Below are 17,180 nucleotides of genomic sequence, written 5' to 3'. Positions count from 1 at the left end.
TGTCAGAATGGATCAAATGTCAAATCCACAATGTGGCATACTAACTGTGTATGTGAAATGGAGATGAAGAGAGAGCTAGAGAGAGAGCAAGAGAGAAAGAGATAAAGATTTAAAAAAAAAAAATAGGGAGAGTGACAGAGCTTTGCCCCATAACCTGTATAGCTCTTATAGTCAATAATACAGACACAGGATATGATGTTCCTACATCTCAGACATGTGACCCCTTTTTCTAAAACTGGGGCAAAACAACACACACTGATATCAATAATAAAATAATATCAAGATCGCATTCATTTATACATTGCATACATAAGTAAGAGTATCACAGGGATTATAAAACAGCAGTATTAGGAAAATGTAGATCCTTTACACGGAGTCCTTCTGTAATGAGATGAGCAGTGCGAATGAGCCCCTCAGGATATACACACTGATATCTTCACCCCTGAGAGTGTGTGCATGCGTGTGCGCGCGCGTGTGTGTGTGTGTGTGAACGTAATTTCTCCATGGGTGCGTGTATGTGTGTGTGTAGGGCAGCTGCTCCTCCAGCGTGTATGAACAGCAGCGTGGGACGTCAGGCTTCATCATGGAACTCACTTGAGAGACAAATGGACTCAGCGAACTCAGCCATCTCTCTGTTATCTGTAGTCCTCTCATTATCCTGCTCTCCACTACACTGAGGGTCTGAACCAGACCAGGCACCACCTGAATGTGCTCTGCAGGCTCACCTCTCTTCTCCTAAAAATATCCTCATAATAACCGTCATCAACATCACCATCATCCTCAGCAGCACTTCTGTTGTTTACAGCCTCTGCTCTCTTCCCCTCCACTCCCTTCCCTTCCCCTCCCATCTCCTCCACTCCCTTCCCCGCTCCTATCCTATCCTCTCATCTCCTCTCCTCCCATCTCCTCTTCCCTCCCCTCCCCTCTCCTATCGTCTCCTCCCCTTTCATCTCCTCCCCGCCTGTCTCTTCTCTCTTCCCCTCTCGTCTCCTCTCCTCTGCACATGCCTCTCAAGAACAGCTGTCTATGCTCTACAAAAACTGACACGGACGCACCATCTACAGAGTTTGGGCTGAAATCACAGGCCAGGACCATTTACAATCTTTATTCAGGTCTATAGCTGGGAGCCTGGGACAGAAGCACCAGCCATGTGAGAAACACAAGGTTTACTCAGGGTCAGAGAGGAGTGGTGAGACCCACAGAGATCCTATTCAATTAAGTTATATGTAATTCTTTGGCGTAATTATTTGGTGAGACCTCTGTCGGTCTGAGAGCAGTGATCTCTGTGATGTCACCAGCAGGTGGAAGCAGATCACTCATTGACAGCTTCCACTGAGTTCCTCACTAGTCAAAGGACCAAAGACAGCTAAGGGACATGTTCCAAACCAAACCCTGGCCCCTTCACACAGGTTCTTATTATAGATCTAAGAGGAGTGGGTATGTGGAAAAGCAATGTATTCCTGATTCCTATTCAAAATCTTTTGATTTGGAATTGGGAAGAGAATATCCTAGTCAGGTGAATGCAGTCAGTCAGTGTGGTTCAGTTCCTTAGTTCCACTGGTTTATTCAGTGTAGTATGAATATAGTTATATAAGTACATAATAATGTTGACATCCCTCTGTTACATCATTTATGGGAGTCTTTTATACTGCAGTCTAACCTGCCACTTTCTTTTTTCTCCCTTTTTTGGGGTCATGTCAGAACCTGCCAAGTTTACTGGAAAACTATGCCAAATGTTCTACTATAGGTTAGTATATGGAATTCTCCAAACAGATAAGACTACACTCAATGGATAGACGACACTCGATGGATAGACTACACTCGATGGATAGACTACACTCGATGGATAGACTACACTCGATGGATAGACTACACTCGATGGATAGACTACACTCGATGGATAGACTACACTCGATGGATAGACTACACTCGATGGATAGACTACACTCGATGGATAGACTACACTCGATGGATAGACTACACTCGATGGGTTAAAATGACAATCAACATACAATGAAAGATAGTCTATGACACAATGCTGAATATTTACATTCACTTATCTGAAGATACCTACAATTACATTTCACTCGAGGCCAAGTCTTGAGGTTTTATGCTTGGTATCTGTAGAGCACGTTGTGACAACTGCTGATGTAAAACGGGATTTATAAAATTAAATACATGTGATTGATTGAATGAATCTTCAAGTGGCAGCTACACTCATCATACCCCTCTACTTCGAGCCGCGTGTATGAGTTCCATGGGCGTGTGCACGCAGAGTCCTATCCCTCCTCTCCCTCCATATACAGTACCGTTAAACTTTCCTCCAATCAGTGTAGCGTCTAATAACTTGGCCAAGTGGAGTTTGTCCGGTACCTTTTTGTTCACTTTCACTCGGGTTTGGTTTGGCACAGTATGAGGTGTTGGTCTTAGTGATTCGGTATTGTCTTTATGCAAACAGCTCCTTTCACCGACATCATGCCTATTGTCACAGTCATGGTTTATATGGAGGCAGCGGTGGATGTGAGGATTACATCCGTTTGAGGAGCGCTGATCCAGGCTGTGTTTCTCTCTGAGCCCCTGACAGCCCCGTCTCAGCCATGAGTTGTCTGGATGTGATGTTTTACCAGAGTTATGGAGCTCACTATCTCCCTGCGTCTTCAGCAGCAGCGGCAGCAGCCTACAAAGCCGCATACTACCATCATCAACAGCACCAGCAGCAGGTGGGTGTCCAGACACACTGCGCTAAAATAGTTTGTAATATTTGTTTGTTTTTTAATACTAGGCTGTTTTAGTGTTCCCATAATTGTCCCGGTGCTTTAGGCACCAATACACTCCGTGCTGAATGTTTTGGCCCGTCGCAGATGTCAGTTCACAGCGAAAAGTCCTGACTCCTTTGTACCACAGAACTCATAAAGTTACAATTCGAAAAGTTGAAGCGGTCATTTCTCGCCGTGTATTTAGAGCAGGTCATGTATAATGACTAGGATGACTAATCTCCTCGATCGGTCAGAAGGGTGTAGGCTAATGACAACTCGTCACTGTCTCTCAGGAATGTTGATGATGATGGTTCTTTTGGAACGGCCACGAGCATTTTCATAGTTGACATACTTTCACCAGAACACACGCTGAGAAACATCCTACAACTTCTTGAATAAACTTCGGTATGTAAAGATGATTCGTTTTCCTTTAAAATGGAGGTCATAGAGAATTGAAGTTTGTAACGGATAGTATGACTTTTAACAAGGGCATTGATGTAGGCTATTCTGTTCAGTGTATGTGGCACACACGTTTAATCATGTTGCTTGATCGTTGTGGCGCAAAATAGACAGACAGATGGTGCTCTCATGGCTGAACCTTTGAGATGAATTCTTCGTACTTTAACCTTATCTCTCTTGCTCTCTCTCTCTCTCTTTCACTCTCTGTAGAAGAAGCTGGGTGTGTACAGCAGCATGCAGCAGGACAGCCAAGAGCAGCAGTGTCCAGGGGGGAGACAACAACAGCAGCGTGGGGGAGGAGGGGGGAGACTGGCTGGGGAGCAGTGGGTGCAACGGGGCCTGGAGGGTTCTGGGCTGAGGGGCTGTGGGGGTACTGGGAAGGACAGCCAGCCCGCTGAGGCAGAGTACCTGAGCTCCAGGTGTGTCCTGTTCACCTATTTCCATGGTGACATTGGGGATGTGGTGGATGAACATTTCTCTAGGGCTCTGAGCCAAACCAGTGCCTTCACTGGAGAGACCAAGAACTCTAGGACCACCCCCATGCACACCTCTGCCTCGGTTGGACTGTGGAAAGGTAGGGACACACAGGGACTTTCATATCATTACTCATAGTTTGAATTCTGTCATCTGAAAACAGTCTTATTCATATAGGTGTATTATCTTTCACTGTAACAAATTACTGTACATTTACAGCAAAACTTTTACAGTTTGATACTGTAATTCTATATCACAGTACAGTACTGTAAAGAGCAATGCAATTTTACAATAAAATACTGCATTACCTGTTCTGCTGTATATTTACAGCAGAATACTGTGTTATGCTGCATAGTGGGGAAATTATGTATAGCTCATTAACATATTTCAAGGCATGCCTTGTAAGAGGCTATATTTGTTGCACCCCTTAGTGAGAATGCTGTACCCCACAGAATACAGTACCATACCGTATTTGTTTTTATTTTTGTCTTGTAAATCTACAGTAATTTACTGGTTTCTGTGCTACCAGTAATTTACATAATTTAGTTACACACCCACAGAATACAGTACCATACTGTAATTTTGGAGTGCCAAAAACATTTTGTGGGTGCATGGTATTGTTGTGGCTCATAAACACATTTGAGGCTATACTTGTTGCACCTGTTAGTGAAAGTGCTGTAACAATTGAAGTGAAATGTGGTAGTAGTTTCCTAACCATTAAATGTATATAGGGGACAGATCAGAGCGGCATGCAAGTCTCAAACCTTTAATGGTTGAGTGTTTAGCCATGTCCTTTTGATCTGTTTCACCCTGTAGTCACTGCAAGTTTAGAAGCCTTTGTTAAGGCCTCTACAAGTGCAAGTGAAATAAAACACCAAATATTCACTGGTATGCTGTAATATACAACTACCTAGCAGCCAACCTGCTTGCACTAATCCCATGTAATTACTAGGGATGTTACGTTTGATATTGGAGCTCCGAGGCATGTGTCAAAAGCAGCTAACTTAGAAGCAGTGTGCCGATGCGTGTATCACTTTATCAGAAGTACGTCATCAATGACGTCTGACGCTTCGTTCGATGACATGCTTTTTCGCTCTTACTGACAGTTGTGGCTGCTTTTTGTGATGTATTGTTGTCTCTACCTTCTTGCCCTTTGTGCTGTTGTCTGTGCCCAATAATGTTTGTACCATGTTTTGTGCTGCTACCATGTTGTGTTGCTACCATGTTGTTGTCATGTGCTGCTGCCTTGCCATGTTCTTGTCTTAGGTCTCTCTTTATGTAGTGTTGTCTCTCTTGTTGTCATGTGTGTTTTGTCCTATATTTATATGGTATTTATTTTTAATCCCAGGCCCCTTCCCGCAGGAGGCCTTTTGCCTTTTGGTTGGCCGTCATTGTATATAAGAATTTATTCTTAACTGACTTGCCTAGTTAAATAAAGGTTCTATAAAAAATATAAATAAATAGTATAAGCTGTCTTAAGCATCCTAAATAATGCCATAGATTCCATTTTAGAAAAATAGTAAACTTGTTGGCAAAAAAGGGAAGCATGATGTAAGATGCAAACCTGGCAATCCATTAAAGCCAACGACTTACTGCTGCGCTACAGAGTTTTGATGAAATCAGTAGAGGGAAAAAAACCTAGCTGATAATCACACGTTGCTATTTATTGCTGACCAGCAGATGTCACTAAAGTTCATTGTGAACGAATAATGACACGCCGTTTAATGAACCTATTTTCAACACAATTGCCTGGAAAGGAAGCTTTGTTTCCGCATCACTAGTAATTACAGTAAAAAACTGGCTACAGTAGCATTTCCTTTGTTACAGTATAGTGGGCTAATTTTACAGTATTGTACTGCATCATTGCGCTGCATTTTCCTTTAAGTCACAGTAAGCTAGTGGCACGTTACTGTGAAAATGACCGTATCACACTTTGCAATAGCCAAAGATGGGCAAAGTTATTTCCAGAAGTTATCTTGTTACAAATACAGGATAATTTGAAGACCAATGTATCCTTAACTATAACAACATTCCCAGTAATGGTTACAGAAATGTTTTACTTGCTATGACTGTGATATGTGTTTTAAAAAAAAATCAATGTTAGATGAATGTAAGTCACTCTGGACAAGTGCATCTGCTAAATGACCAAAATGTAAATGTTTAAAATTTACATTTGCAAAGCACACTGCTGGGTATTATTCTATTGACATGGCCTTGTTTAGGGGTGGAGGTCATTATAATAATACCAAGCAGTGTGCCTAGCAAGTGTTAATTTTTTTCATTTACATTTTGGTCATCTAGCAGATGCTCTTAACCAGAGCGACTTACAGTCAGTGTATTAAAATTAGGGTAAATAAGAATATACCATAGTCACAGCAAGTAAAGAGATAGCTACCTGCACTGTAAGTCTGCAACAGTATACTAACCACTGTTCTTCCAGTAATGCGCTGTAAATTCTAGAAATACAGCATGTTACTATAGTCAGGTGTTCCAGTAATATGCTGTACATTTGTTACAGTAAATTTCCTGTAAATCTACAGTAATTTACTGGCTTCTGTGCTGCCAGTAATTTACAGTAAATTTACATTGTACTGTTACTTTTGAGCTAGAATTAATACAATTACATGGTAGAAACTTGTGTCCATAACAACCTCTTCTCATACAAATGACCTCCCTCCCTCTCACAGACAGTGTATCTCTCTCGGAGGCCCAGTGTGGTTCCCTGTCCTCCTCTCTGTGGGGTGGAGGTTACCCGTCCCAGACCAGCCCCTGTCTCTCCGTCCACCCAGACTTCTCCCCCAGCCCAGCAGCCTTCCATGCCCCAGACAGTGCTCTGTGGACGGGCCACATTCTGCCCCAGCCCAGCCTCCCTCCTACAGCCTCTCTCCCAGACCACTGGGCCTACAGCCGCAACCCTCAGACCTCCGCCAGCTACACACACGCCCACAATGTCTACACACACACACACCCTCACACACACATGCACCCCCACCACACCCACCCGGTCATACATCCCCACCTGTCCCATGGCCCAGGCCTAGACCCCAGGTTCAGCCCTCTGCTCCTGCCTGGTGTGAAGACTCAGAGTCCCCTAGCCCACAGCCCTGCTGGTCACAGCACACACAGTAACACACACAGCAGCCAGAGCCCAGGGATACATAGTGGTGTGAAGATAGAGGTGGAGCAGGCCAGCCCCAGCCCGAACCCCCCCACCCTGACCACCTCAGCCTGGCCCGCAGCTCTACACACACCCTTGGATATCTACGACTCAGGTAAGCCTCGGACCTGGAGCACACATACACACACATGCACTCTCTCTCTTGTATGTCTACCAGTGGCGGTCAGTGCCATTTAAGATGAGGGAGGATTTTTTTTGTCATGCGCATGGCCTTATTTTTATTACAGCATATTGAATGACTGTCATTCATATTCCATTCACCCAGTTCGATGTAACATCGATAGGTTTAGGCTACTACATGATACTTGAATTTTTCCTACACCCATCATGAGGCTGCTACAACCTAGCCTATGAATGCACGTTTTTTTTAACGAAGGTGCACACAGGTTAAGAGAAAATTGAGGTGACAGACACATTCAATACTGCCTTGCACACTCTTGCCTGCATCTATCTGATCTAGTGTGTAATCATTAGTCCAACAGTTGTACATTCCGTTCCGTTTGCTTCTGTTTAAGAAACGTTTACAACAGAATCTGTTAAATGAATACACCCCTGATAACATGTAAACACAGTTCACTTTCATAGCCGCCACGTTGTATTCCTTCTCGCATCTATGCACTCTTCTCCTCTCACCCTTTCCCTTCGCTTGAGGACTTCAATGCACAACACATCAGCTGAATGTGTCCAGGTGAAAACCCTTTCCAAGCCAAATCATAACCGCTACACACAGCCTACATCGTTGTCACCATATTAGCCAAAGTAACGTCATAGTCAACATAGCTAATATAACTAACATTTTAGTAAACCTGCTACAATCATGCAGTAACGTTACAGTGTGCAGTCAGTAAGCAGTTGAATAAGCACTTTAGCAGTTACACTGGTGGCAATACATTTGTAAAACCAAAAGCTTACCTTGAATTGGAAGAGTTCCAGTGTTGTGCTATATAGGCATAGCCAGCTAGCTAACATAGCATCCCTCTGTTTGAGCCGGGTGTTTGAGTAGGCTAAACTAGCTAGCTAGCTGCATTTGCTAGATAAGTGAAAGTGAAAGTGAAAATAAATGACTAAATATCTCTCTGTGTCTCTTGCTTCTCCTTAATTCTTCAAATTAATTTGTTCAAACTGTTCAACTATTGTCTTTTTCTCTATTTGTCAACTACTCACCACATTTTATGCACTGCGGTGCTAGCTAGGTAGCTGTAGCTTATGCTTTATGAACTAGATTCATTCTCTGATCCTTTAATTGGGTGGACAACATGTCAGTTCATGCCGCAAGAGCTCTGATTGGAGGACATTCTCTGGAAGTTGTCATAATTACTGTATAAGTCTATGGAAGGGGGTGAGGATCATGAGCATCCTAAGTTTTTTATTGAAGTCAATGTACCCAGAGGAGGACGGAAGCTAGCTGTTGTCCGGCTACACCATTATGCTACCCTTCAGAGTGCTGTTAAGGCTACTGTAGACCTTCATTGCAAAACAGTGTGGTTTAATCAATTATTTGGTGACATGTGAATATATTTTGTATAGTTTTATCTAAAAAGGATAACTTTTTAAATGTTTTGCTATTTTTATGAAATTCACTGAGGAGCTTCCACTGATGTCTACATGCATGCTACGTTTTTGTTTAATCTAAAAGTTTATGTTGTCCTCTCTCACGCTCTCGTCAGGTCTGGATCAGGACAAAGTCAATACTGTTTGGTTCTGAGAGAGAGGATATGACATCGCTGTGACATCACCCTGGCACTGAGCTGTGACCAGCTCTAACAGAACCCCCTGGAACCACAACACATTTCCTGTGTACTCACTCTCAAGTAGAAGACTCTCCGCTCACTAGAAAAAGTCCAGGGTGGGTTTACAGATGTAGGATCTTAATTTGATCACTCTTTTATTGATGAGAATTTTACTGCAAAGCAGGAAATGCAAACTTGTAGAGTATTTCAGTTTTAAAAAGGCTTCTAAAGTTTGTAATTTCCACTTTGAAATTTCAGGCTTAATTTCCCCTAATGAATGAAATGTATCAACCCCTACAAAAAATGTATTATAATCCACATAATAATTCACATTTCCTGTTGCTGCAGGATTATTTTACTGCTGTAGCAAACTGTCTCAAATTAAGATCCTACATCTGTAGGTCTCTTAGAAAGCACACTGGAGAAGCCTAGACCACTCTCCATGCCTCACACCACCCCCCAAGGATACTTCTGATCACTTCTTGGCCAAATATGTTTCAAATTTGTAACAAAAGTATTAGCTGGCTGTTTTGGACCTAATATACCACATGATGGTTCTGTTTAAAGAATTTAGTTTGTGGGAACACTGCTCAGCCAAGCCTTTTTCTGATCTTTTTTTTTTACATCGTGCTATGTGTGTAACTATGTGTGTAATTGACTGTAATATATTTTGTATATAGTACTTTGATTTGATGTGATTGTCATTTCCTTAAAGTGTTTGATTGTTGCTAATTGTTTTTCACCAACCCTGTGTTGTCATGTTGCCTAGTGTTCTATATGTGCAGAGAAATCATGTAATTACTGATGTGTAATAAATTGCTAAGTTCTATTGGCAAACATTTCCTCATCTTTAAGAACTGACTCAAAGTATTTTATTTTGTATCAGATCTGATAATTGGACATCACTCAGCATGGTTTAGCCCATAGGGAAAAGTAATATATGGCAATACACTCAGTTGCCAATTTATTAGGACAACCCTTTGCCCCCAGAACAGCCTGAATTCTTTGGGGCATGGAAACGTTACGCAATTGGTATCAAGGGCAATAACGTGTGCCAGGAAAACATTCCCCACACCATTACACCACCGCCACCAGCCCGTACCGTTGACACCAGGCAGGATGGGGCTATGGACTCATGCTGCTTATGCTAAATCCTGACTCTGCCATCAGCATGACGCAACAGGAACCGGGATTTGTCGGACCAGGCAATGCTTTTCCATTCCTCAATTGTCCAGTGTTGGTGATGGCGTGCACACTGGTACTGCTTCGTCTTGTTTTTAGCTGATAGGAGTTGAACCCGGTGTGGTCATTTGCTGCAAAAGCCCATCTGTGACCAGGAGCAATGATTTGTGTGTTCTGAGAAACCTTTCTGCACACCACTGTTGTACTGTGCTGTTATTTGCCTGTTTGTGGCACGCCTGTTAGCTTGCACGATTTTTGCCATTCTCCATTCTCCTTCGACCTCTCATCAACAAGTTGTTTTCACCCAAAGGACTGGAGATGACTGGATGTTTTTTGTTTGTCGCACCATTCTCGGTAAACTCTAGACACTGTCGTGCATGAAAAGCCCAGGAGACCGGCCTGTTCTGAGATACTGTAACCGGTGCATCTGGCACCGACGATCATACCACGCTCTAAGTCGCTTAGGTCACTCGTTTTTCCCATTCTAACGTTCCATCGCACAGTAACTGAATGCCTGGTGGTGTACCTAATAAACTGGCCGCTGAGTGTGTATATCACTTAAACTCATATATGTGGATACATATACAAGATTTGGCCGTTTTCATATGTGAAATATATTTATGCCTTATATACACTTACAGTGCATTTGGAAAGTATTCAGACACCTTGACTTTTTCTACATTTTGCTACGTTACAGCCTTATTCTAAAATGTAATAAATAGTTTTTTCCCCTCATCAATCTACACACAATAACCCATATAACAAAGCAAAAACGAGTTTTTAGATATGTAAATATCACATTTACATAAGTATTCAGACCCTTTTCTCAGTACTTCACCTTTGGCAGAGATTCCGTCTTCTTGAGTAGGACGCTACAAGCTTGGCACACCTGTATTTGGGGAGTTTCTCCCATTCATCTCTGCAGATCCTCTCAAGCTCTGTCAGGTTTGATGGGGAGCGTCGCTGCACAGCTATTTTCAGGTCTTTCCAGAGATGTTAGATCGGGTTCAAGTCCTGGCTCTGGCTAGGCCACTCAAGGACATTCAAAGACTTGTCCCAAAGACACTCCTGCATTGTCTTGGCTGTGTGCTTAGGGTCGTTGTCCTGTTGGAAGGTGAACTTTCACCTCAGTCTGAGGTCCTGAACGCTCTGGAGCAGGTTTTCATCAAGGATCTCTCTGTACTTTTCTCTGTTCATCTTTCTCTTGATCCTGACTAGTCTCCCAGTCCCTGCTGCTGAAAAACATCCCACAGCATGATGCTGCCACCACCCTGCTTCACCATAGGGATGGTGCCAGGTTTTCGCCAGACGTGACGCTTGGCATTCAAATCTAATCAAATCAGGCCAAAGAGTTAAATCTTGGTCTCATCAGACTAGAGCATCTTGTGTCCCATGGTCTGAGAGTCCTTTGGGTGCCTTTTTTTCATCAAACTCCAAGAGGGCCTTTTACTGAGGAGTGGCTTCTGTCTGGCCACTCTACCATAAAGGCCTGCTTGGTGGAGTGCTGCAGAGATGGTTGTCCTTCTGGAAGGTTCTTCCATCTCCACAGAGGAACTCTGAAGCTCTGTCAGAGTCACCGTCGGGTTCTTGGTCACCTCCCTGACCAAGGCCCTTCTCCCCCGATTGCTCAGTTTGGCCGGGCGGCCAGCTCTAGGAAGAGTCTTGGTGGTTCCAAACTTCTTCCATTTATTAATGATGGAGGCCACTGTGTTCTTGGGGACCTTCAATGCTGCAGACATTTTTTGGTACCGTTCCCCAGATCTGTGCCTCGACACAATCCTGTCTCTGAGCTCTACGGACAATTCCTTCGAACTCATGGCTTGGTTTATGCTCTGACATGTACTGTCAAATACACCTTATGGAACAGCAGGGACTGTGAAGCAACACAAAAATAGACACATGCATACACCCCAGGAAAAGTAGCTTCAAATACAAGTACAACTGTGGGACCTTATATAGACAGGTGTGTGCCTTTCCAAATCATGCCCAATCAATTGAATTTACCACAGGTGGACTCCAATCAAGTTGTAGAAACATCTCAAGGATGATCAATGGAAACAGGATGCACCTGAGCTCAATTTCAAGTCTCATAGCAAAGGGTATGAATACTTATGTAAATAAGGTATTTCTGTTTAGTTTTTTATATACATTTGCTAAAATTTCAAAAAACCTGTTTTCACTTTGTGATTATGTGTAACGGTTTTCTTCCAGGGGTGAAGGAGAGGACCAAAGTGAAGCGCGGCTAGTGTTAAACATGTTTAATAACGAACAAGTAAAACACTACAAACAACAATACAAAATAAGAAATGTGCAAAAACCGACACAGACCTATCTGGTGCAGACAATCACAGAGACAGGAAACAAACACCCACCAAAATCCCAACACAAAACAAGCCTCCTATATATGATTCTCAATCAGGGACAACGATTACCATCTGCCTCTGATTGAGAACCATATTAGGCTGGACATAGAAACAGACAAACTAGACACACAACATAGAATTCCCACCCAGCTCACGTCCTGACCAACTAAACACATACAAAACAACAGAAAACAGGTCAGGAACGTGACAGAACCCCCCCCCTCAAGGTGCGAACTCCGGGCGCACCCCTAAAACTCAAGGGGAGGGTCTGGGTGGGCATCTGTCCGCGGTGGCGGCTCCGGCGCAGGACGAGGACACCACTCCACCACTGTCTTTGTCCCCCTCCTTAGCGTCCTTTGAGTGGTGACCCTCGCCCACGACCTTGGCCTAAGAATCCTCCCCAAGGCCCCCACATGATTTAGGAGGTCGCTCAGGACAGAGAGGTAGCTCAGGACAGAGAGGTAGCTCAGGACAGAGAGGTAGCTCAGGACAGAGAGGTAGCTCCGGACTGAGTGGCAGCTCCGGACTGAGTGGCAGCTCATGACTGAGTGGCAGCTCATGACTGAGTGGCAGCTCATGACTGGAGGGCAGCTCATGACTGGAGGGCAGCTCATGACTGGAGGGCAGCTCATGACTGGAGGGCAGCTCATGACTGGAGGGTAGCTCATGACTGTAGGGCAGCTCATGACTGTAGGGCAGCTCTGGCAGCTCCTGACTGGCTGGCGTCTCTGGCAGCTCCTGACTGGCTGGCGTCTCTGGCAGCTCCTGACTGGCTGGCGTCTCTGGCAGCTCCTGACTGGCTGGCGTCTCTGGCAGCTCCTGACTGGCTGGCGTCTCTGGCAGCTCCTGACTGGCTGGCGTCTCTGGCAGCTCCTGACTGACGGACGGCTCTAGCGGCTCCTGACTGACGGACGGCTCTAATGGCTCGGGACAGACGGGCGGCTCTAATAGCTCGTGGCAGACGGATGACTCAGATGGCGCTGGGCAGACAGATGGCTCAGATGGCGCTAGGCAGACAGATGGCTCAGACGGCGCTGGGCAGACGGATGGCTCAGATGGCGCTGGGCAGACGGATGGCTCAGACGGCGCTGGGCAGACGGATGACTCTGGCCGGCTGAGACGCACAATAGGCCTGATGCGTGGTGCCGGAACTGGAGGTACCGGGCTGAGGGCACGCACCTCAGGGCGAGTGCGGGGAGGAGGAACAGGGCTCTGGAGATGCACTGGAAGCCTGGTGCGTGGTGTAGGCACTGGTGGTACTGGTCTGGGGCGGGAAGGTGGCGCCGGATATACCGGACCGTGAAGGAGGACACGCGCTCTTGAGCACCGAGCCTCTCCAACCTTACCAGGTTGAATGGTCCCCGTAGCCCTGCCAGTGCGGCGAGGTGGAATAACCCGCACTGGGCTATGCAGGCGAACCGGGGACACCACCTGTAAGGCTGGTGCCATGTACGCCGGCCCGAGGAGACGTACTGGAGGCCAGATACGTTGGGCCGGCTTCATGACATCCGGCTCGATGCCCAACCTAGCCCTCCCAGTGCGGCAAGGTGGAATAGCCCGCACTGGGCTAAGCACGCGTACTGGGGACACCGTGCGCTTTACCGCATAACACGGTGTCTGACCAGTACGACGCCCTCTCACTCCACGGTAAGCCCGGGGAGTTGGCTCAGGTATCCAACCCGGCTTCGCCACACTCCCCTTTAGCCCCCCCCCCCCAAGAAATGTTTGGGTGAGCCTCTCGGGTTTCCAGCCACCTTGCCTTGCAAGCGCCTCATAATGCCGCCTCTCCGCTTTTGATGCCTCCAGCTCCGCTTTGGGACGGCGACACTCCTCTGGCTCTGCCCAGGGTCCTTCTCCGTCCAGAATCTCCTCCCATGTCCATTCCTCCTTGTACCGCTGCTGCTGTTGCTGCTGCCCGTTGCCACGCTGCTTGGTCCGGGTTTGGTGGGTGTTTCTGTAACGGTTTTCTTCCAGGGGTGAAGGAGAGGACCAAAGTGCAGCGCGGCTAGTGTTAAACATGTTTAATAACGAACAAGTAAAACACTACAAACAACAATACAAAATAACAAATGTGCAAAAACCAACACAGACCTATCTGGTGCAGACAATCACAGAGACAGGAAACAAACACCCACCAAAATCCCAACACAAAACAAGCCTCCTATATATGATTCTCAATCAGGGACAACGATTACCATCTGCCTCTGATTGAGAACCATATTAGGCTGGACATAGAAACAGACAAACTAGACACACAACATAGAATTCCCACCCAGCTCACGTCCTGACCAACTAAACACATACAAAACAACAGAAAACAGGTCAGGAACGTGACATTATGGGGTATTGTGTGTAGATGGATGAGGGGGAAAAATGTATTTAATCCATTTCAGAATAAGGTTGTAACGTAACAAAATGTGGAAAAATTCAAAGGGTCTGAGTACTTTCCGAACGCACTGTATATAATATATGCATATATGTGACACGTAGTATTCAAATGTTGATTACATATGTGCCTTATATGTCACAATACATGTTAACAATACAGTTGAAGTCAGAAGTTTACATACACCTTAGCCAAATACATTTAAACTCAGTTTTTCACAATTCCTGACATTTAATCCTAGTAAAAACTCCCTGTCTTAGGTCAGGTAGGATCAACACTTTATTTTAAGAATGTGAAATATCAGAATAATAGTATAGAGAATTATTTATTTTAGCTTTTATTTCTTTCATCACATTCACAGTGGGTCAGAAGTTTACATACACTCAATTAGTATTTGGTAGCATTGCCTTTAAATTGTTTAACTTGAGTCAAACGGTTCAGGTAGCCTTCCACAAGCTTCCCACAATAAGTTGGGTGAATTTTGGCCCATTCCTCCTGACAGAGCTGGTGTAACTGAGTCAGGTTTGTAGGCCTCCTTGCTCGCACATGCTTTTTCAGTTCTGCCCACAAATTTTCTTGAGGTCAGGGCTTTGTGATGGCCACTCCAATACCTTGACTCTGTTGTTCTTAAGCAATTTTGCCACAACTTTGGAAGTATGCTTGGGGTCATTGTCCATTTGGAAGACCCATTTGGGACCAAGCTTTATCTCCCTGTCTGATGTCTTGAGATGTTGCTTCAATATATCCACATAATTTTCCTGCCTCATGATGCCATCTATTTTGTGAAGTGCACCAGACCCTCCTGAAGTAAAGCACCCCCACAACATGATGCTGCCACCCCCGTGCTTCACGGTTGGAATGGTGTTCTTCAGCTTGCAAGCATCCCCCCTTTTCCTCCAAACTGAACGATGGTCATTATGGCCAAACAGTTCTATTTTGTTTTATCAGACCAGAGGACATTTCACCAAAAAGTACGATCTTTGTCCCCATGTCCCCAGTTGCAAACCATAGTCTGGCTTTTTTATGTTGGTTTTGGAGCAGTGGCTTCTTCCTTGCTGAGCGCCCTTTCAGGTTATGTCGATATAGGACTTGTTTTGCTGTGGATATAGATACTTTTGTATCACAAGGTCCTTTGCTGTTGTTCTGGGATTGATTTGCACTTTTCACACTGAAGTACGTTCATCTCTAGGAGGCAGAACGCGTCTCCTTCCTGAGCAGTATGACGGCTGTGTGGTCCCATGGTGTTTATACTTGCATACTATTGTTTGTACAGATGAACGTGGTACCTTCAGGCGTTTGGAAATTGCTCCCAAGGATGAACCAGACTTGTGGAGGTCTACAATTTTTTGTCTGAGGTCTTGGCTGATTTCTTTAGATTTTTCATGATGTCAAGCAAAGGGGCACTGAGTTTGAAGGTAGACCTTGAAATACATCCACAGGTACACCTCCAATTGACTCAAATAATGTCAATTAGCCTATCAGAAGCTTCTAAAGCCATGACATCATTTTCTGGAATTTTCCAACCTGTTTAAAGGCACAGTCAACTTAGTGTATGTGAACTTCTGACCCACTGGAATTGTGATGCAGTGAATTATAAGTGAAATAATCTGTCTGTAAACAATTGTTGGAAAAATTACTTGTGTCATTCACAAAGTAGATGTCCTAACCGACTTGCCAAAACTATAGTTAATTTTGTGGAGCGGTTGAAAAACGAGTTTTAATGACTCCAACCTAAGTGTATGTAAACTTCCGACTTCAACTGTATATAACTCTTGGGTGGGGAGATGTCAGGGCCTACACCATATAAACGGATTAGATAAGAAACCACAAAATTACCTCAGAGGAGCTATAAATCAATATATTCATACCAGAGTTTTAACTCCGCCATTTTGTCTTATGTTTTTCTATGGGCTAGCCTAGTTTAGCCGCAAACCCAGTAATCTCAATGTCAAGATCGCTAACCGTTTTCACTCAATAAATGTACGCATTTAAACTTTACAATTTCAACATAAAAGGCAAGTATCACTCAGGTAACCCTTTCTACTCTAACATTGTCTATAAAAAAATTTGCTTGTGTACACCACATACCTGTTTAATAACAACAAGGAAAAAGGAGACAGGAGGAGAAACTATTGCATGCTGACCACACTGTTCGCATCGCGTGCACGAGCGTTGCAAAATAAATGTACACGTACATGTTATTCAATAATTGCACCCACATTGCTCGCACGTGCCAACGAGCATCTGCGTTGCCAAGTGCTAAAATAGAAATAAGTTATATTTGTGATGCTGAACGCGGTGCAAGTCCTGCCTCTCCCATCTCCTCATTGGTTTATAGAAGCAGATACCCACGTGCCATCTCCTCATTGGTTACCCCCGTGGGTGATTGAAATATGAACTGAGGTCAGTCGGTCGTGGTAATACACCCTATTATGAAGATAGATGCCAATCGCCATATAAAGTCCAAAGAAGAAAAAGCCTGGAAGGAGGAGAGATGACTACAAATGATTCGGTTGATCGTTTTATGTGTGGATTAATTGTTGGAGTAGAGGACCTTGTGCATTTCAGGTAAAATAACAACTCAATGTTTATATCCCAGGACAAATTAGCTAGCAACAGCAAGCTAGCTAAATAGGACAATTTAGCTAGCAA

At 44.5% G+C, this 17,180-nt stretch overlaps 1 protein-coding gene across 1 annotated transcript; it reads left to right on the top strand.

Annotated features, from left to right (window-relative positions):
* Positions 1-2,597: 2,597 nt before the first annotated feature.
* LOC120063962 (transcription cofactor vestigial-like protein 3) lies at positions 2,598-9,376 on the top strand. Its single transcript, XM_039014272.1, has 4 exons — positions 2,598-2,720; positions 3,426-3,789; positions 6,377-6,961; positions 8,535-9,376. The coding sequence occupies exons 1-4, from the start codon at positions 2,598-2,600 to the stop codon at positions 8,570-8,572; spliced, it is 1,110 nt and encodes a 369-aa protein (XP_038870200.1). The 3' UTR covers positions 8,573-9,376.
* Positions 9,377-17,180: the final 7,804 nt, after the last annotated feature.

This window comes from Salvelinus namaycush, chromosome 19 (genome assembly GCF_016432855.1).
Source record: "Salvelinus namaycush isolate Seneca chromosome 19, SaNama_1.0, whole genome shotgun sequence".
In the NCBI taxonomy this organism is placed as follows: Eukaryota; Metazoa; Chordata; class Actinopteri; order Salmoniformes; family Salmonidae; genus Salvelinus; species Salvelinus namaycush.
Note: the sequence above shows the minus strand (reverse complement) of the source record. Positions and strands in the feature narration are given on the sequence as shown.